Source organism: Canis lupus, chromosome 14 (assembly GCF_011100685.1).
Source record: "Canis lupus familiaris isolate Mischka breed German Shepherd chromosome 14, alternate assembly UU_Cfam_GSD_1.0, whole genome shotgun sequence".
Classification (NCBI taxonomy): domain Eukaryota; kingdom Metazoa; phylum Chordata; class Mammalia; order Carnivora; family Canidae; genus Canis; species Canis lupus.
Window position 1 is genome coordinate 1,736,247 of NC_049235.1, and position 5,078 is coordinate 1,741,324.

At 40.1% G+C, this 5,078-nt stretch overlaps 1 protein-coding gene across 1 annotated transcript; it reads left to right on the forward strand.

Annotated features, from left to right (window-relative positions):
- The first annotated feature begins 511 nt into the window (after window positions 1-511).
- Window positions 512-1,459, forward strand: OR2L5 (olfactory receptor family 2 subfamily L member 5). The gene has a single exon (NM_001388537.1). It carries the CDS (start codon window positions 512-514, stop codon window positions 1,457-1,459), a length of 948 nt encoding a protein of 315 aa, NP_001375466.1.
- The last annotated feature ends 3,619 nt before the right edge of the window (window positions 1,460-5,078 follow it).

Here is a 5,078-nt window from a genome sequence, read left to right on the forward strand (position 1 = left end):
AAAAAGTTAGTTATTATATATATATATATATATATGCCTGAAAAGATAAATAAATATAATCTTGAATGAAAACATAAACCCCTTCCATGTATCACTAAATTTGTTCATATAATGAATCAAATGACTATTTATTTGAATTGATATAAACTTTTGTTCAGTCTTGGCAAAATAATTATGCTCATATTTAATTAAAATATTTGATTTTTTTGATATGTGAATTTATGAAGGACATAGAATTATTTATGTTCTATTCAGGTAGATTTAGACATTTTCCTTTTATTATTTCAATTATTCTTTACACAAAATTTTGAGTGTAAATGCTTAGCTCCTTTACCTGTGACTTTTTGAAGCAACATAGAACTTTCTCAAAATAGGAAACTTTGATTATTTATTTTATGAACTGGGTATTTCATGAAAACTTCAGAATTATACTAAAACATTGTGAAAAAATAATTAAAAGACACATATTTCTTTACGTGCTACCCATGTGTTTTTCTCTACTTTCAGGGGAATGAAAATTATGGAAAATTACAACCAAACATTAACAGATTTCCTTTTATTGGGGTTGTTTCCATCATCAAGAATTGGCCTCTTTCTTTTCATTCTCATAGTATTTATTTTCTTAATGGCTCTTTTTGGCAACCTGTCCATGATCATCCTCATCATCGTGGACACTCATCTCCACACACCCATGTATTTTCTACTTAGCCAGCTCTCCCTCATGGACCTAAACTACATCTCCACCATTGTCCCAAAGATGGTTTCTGATTATCTCTTTGGAAACAAGTCCATCTCACTTATTGGTTGTGAAGTTCAGAGCTTCTTCTTCTTGACTTTAGCAGTTGCAGAAGCACTACTCTTGACATCTATGGCTTATGATCGTTACGTGGCTATTTGCTTTCCTCTTCACTATCCCATTCGCATGAGCAAAAAATTGTGTGTGCTGATGATAACAGGATCTTGGACAATTGGCTCTATCAACTCCTGTGCTCACACTGCATATGCCTTCCATATACCTTACTGTCGATCCAGAACTATCAACCATTTCTTCTGTGATGTCCCAGCCATGTTGACGTTGGCCTGCATGGACACCTGGGTCTATGAGTACACAGTGTTTGTAAGCACCACACTCTTGATTGTGTTTCCTTTCATTGGCATTGCATGCTCCTATGGCCAGGTCCTCCTTGCCATCTGCCGCATGCAATCAACAGAAGGGAGGAAGAAAGCTTATTCCACCTGCAGCACTCACCTCACTGTGGTGACTTTCTACTATGCACCCTTTGCTTACACTTATCTACGCCCAAGATCCCTCCGAACCCCAACAGAGGACAAGGCTCTAGCTGTTCTCTACACCATTCTGACCCCAATGCTCAACCCCATCATCTACAGCCTGAGAAACAAGGAGGTGATAGGGGCCCTGAGACGATTGATTCAGAAGATCAGCTTTGTAAAAATGTAGAGGAATTTCTCATTGGGCCTGCTGCCTCAGAAGTAGATCTTTTTTTTTTTTTTCATATATACTCCTTAAGAACAATATTACTCTAGGATTGAAGACAGAGAATAAAATAATCTAGAAGATTAAAATAATTGAGATTTGACAAATAGTTTTATGTTTCTAAACGCTTGTTCTCTTTTCCTTGTGGTGATTCTTAGTAAATGTAAATGACATAATATTTCTTCTATCTGTTTGCAGAAGGTTTTACTAATATGTAGAAACTACAATGGAAACTGCCCAACTTGATGGTATCATTCAGTATAATAGTACAAATGTACTTAATATATATCTAAAAATGACTAAAATAATACAAAGAACAATAAATGTCATGGCCTTGGCCTTTCTATTGATAACCAAAACAATTATTTGTTCCATTCCAATTATTGTGTAGGCTTAACTGGTCCCAGGTTTCAAAAGACATGATAGATACATAGGTTTCTCCGAGAGCTCTGCATGAATTAGAATTTCATACACAACTAGATAGGAAATGTAAAAAAAAAAAAATTGTATTTTTTGTGACAGGAACACTGGGACAATCTGGGTGATTTTTTAAACACTATTTTAGAGAGAGAGGGCAGGGCAAGATGATGGAGGATTAGGGTCCCCAAGTCACCTATCTCACCAACTTACCTAGATAACTTTCAAATCATCCTGAAAATCTATGCATTCGGCCTGAGATTTAAAGAGAGAACAGCTGGAAAACTACAGAGAGAAGAGTTTGCCCTTCTAACAAGGTAGAAAGGCAGAAAAAAAAAATAAAAAAGAATCAAGAGATGGAGGGGCCTCATGGGCCAGGCTAAGTCCCCACGGTGAAAGCTTCCAGGACAGGAAAGCCCAGCCCTGGAGAAGCAGGAACTTTAAAAATCCACATCGGATTCTTCCCGAACAGAAAGGTGCTCATTAGGGAAAAGTAGCAAAACCGCAGGAGGGGCAGTGGAGCCTCCAGTCTCCCAGAGTCACTAACAGAGGAAGTGCACCCAGGGGAGAGTGCACCACAAACTGTGGGCCAAGCTTGGTAAAGGGCTGGAGTGCCCACCTGGTGGGGCCTCAGGGAGAAGCTCAGATGGCGGCTCCAGACAGAGGCAACTGCGCCCTGCTGCCTTCAGGAGCCGCCGCACTGGGAGCGTGATTCCAGCAGCACAGTCTCGGAATCCCAGGGTGCTGGGGGACAAAGGAACCTGTGCTCCCCCCAGGACAGGCGGAAGCGTGGAGGGCACAGGACAGTGAGGACTCTCCTGCTGCTGGGTGCCCCCAAGCTGTGCAGATCAGCGCCCCCCACACCCGGAGCATCCAGGCCCCTGCGGACTGGGAGACTGTGGTAGTTACTGTGGAAGCTGACTCCAGGCCTGGACAGCAGGCTGCCATCAGTGTTGTTCCTCCTGGTTTCATTCTGTGCCTGGGACAGAGCAGGGCCACCAGGGAACAGGGGCTTCATAGAATAAACAGCTCCCCTGAGCTGTGCACCTGGCAGGGGGCAGGACAGCTCTCCAAGGTGCACACACCTGAAAATCAGCACAGAAGGCTCCTCCCCCAGAAGACCAGCTGGAAGGACAGGAGAAGAGCATGCTTCCCCTGAGCAGCTGGAAGGCACCAGGGGAAGTCGAGGGATTTAAAGTACCTAGAACCAGAGGGTACCCCTCCTTTTTTTTCTTCCTTTTTCCAGTACAACTAATTTTCATATCAGACTGTAAAGTTCCAATTTTGTTTTTTCTCTTTTCCCAGCTTAAGTACAATATTTTACCACCTCTTCATTTTTAAGATTCTTCCTTTTTGACTTTCACATTTCCACAATTATAGTTTCTAGATATATTTTCCTCTCCTAGATTCCCTTCAAGATACTCAGCTTAATTTTGGGAGATATAAAAGATATTTTTGTCTGTTTTTTTGTTTTATCTGCCTCATTTTGTTCTAAATGGAGAAGTTAATACCTTCTAAAACAAGACAAGTATGCGATCAGAAACAAGTGGTATACCGTGCTGGGTTCATTCTGTGAGATTCCTCATTCCCATTCTGCCCCCGTCTTTTATCTCATTTATGTTTTGGTGGTCAATGTTGGGCCCTCTACAAGCATATCTGGTATATATAAATTTGGAACTGAGCATCTTCTAATATACAGAACTTAATATACTCAGAAATAGGATCACCCTTTCGAACCCTTAGGTAGACTACATTCTCCCTCCACTACAACTTCTTTACCACCACTATCTCCCAGGCCCCAAGCCTTTTATTTCTTCTCCTTTCTTTTATTTTTATTTTTTTCTTCTTATTTTCTCTTCCTCTTTAGGATCTCTGGCTTTTTATTTTTTAGTGCTTTGCTTTAAAATTTGTTTTTCACTTTAGTGGCCCTTCTATTTTATTTCATTCGGATCCTGGTTTTCAATTACTGGTCTCTGAACTTGGCAGAATCATCTAGGGTGAAACTTACTAGAAATCATCTAGGTCGTGGTTCAAATTATTGATGCAGTCTGCTTAAACAGCCACTGTGCACTGGGCAAAATGACTAGAAAGAAGAATCTACCACAAAAGAAAGAATCAGAAACAATATTGTCTGCCACAGAGTTACAGAATTTGAACGGCAATTAGATGTTAGAAGGCCAATTCAGAAGCACAATTATAAAGCTAATGGTGGCTCTGGAAAAAAGCATAAATGATTCAAGACTTCATGACTGCATAATTTAGATCTAATCAGGCTGAAATTAAAAATAGATTAAGTGAGATGCAATCCAAACTGGAGGTCCTAATGATGAGGCTTAATAAGGTAGAAAAAAGAGTGACTGAATAGAAGACAAGTTAACGGCAAGGAAGGAAGGTGAGAAAAAAAAAAAACAGAAAAATAATTGGAGGACAATGAGGAAAGGTTAAGGAAAATAAATGACAGCCTCAGAAGGAAAAATCTACATTTAAATGGGGTTCCAGAGGGCCACAAGAGAGACAGATGACCAGAAAGCATATTTGAAGAAATCATGCTGTGAACTTCCCTAATTTGGGAAGGGAAACAGGCAATCAGATCCAGGAGATAGATTCCCGCCCCGCCCCCCCCCCCCCCCCGCTAAAATCATAAAAGCCATTCAACACCTCGACATTTAATAGTGAAACTTGAAAATTACAAAGATAAAGAGAAACTCCTTAAAGAAACAAGAGAAAATAGATCCCTAAAATATATGGGGAGAAATATTAGATTAAGACAAGACCTCTCCATAGAGACCTAGCAGGCCAGAAAGGGCTGGCAGGATATATTCACGGTCCTAAATGAGAACATGCAGCCAAGAATACTCTATCCTGCAAGGCTTTCTTTCAGAATAGAAAGAGAGATAAAGAGCCTCCAAGATAGGCAGAAATTGAAAGATATGTGACCACCAAACCAGCTCTGCAAGAAATATTAAAGGGGACTGTAAAAGAAAGAGGATGCCCAAAGAAATAATCCACTAAAACAGGGACTGGATAGGTATTATGATGACACTAAATTCATATATTTTGTTAGTGACTCTGGATGTGAATGGGTTTAATGATTCCATCAAAAGGCGCAGGGTTTCAGACTCGATAAAAAAAAGCAAGACCCATCTACTTACTGTCTACAAGAGAT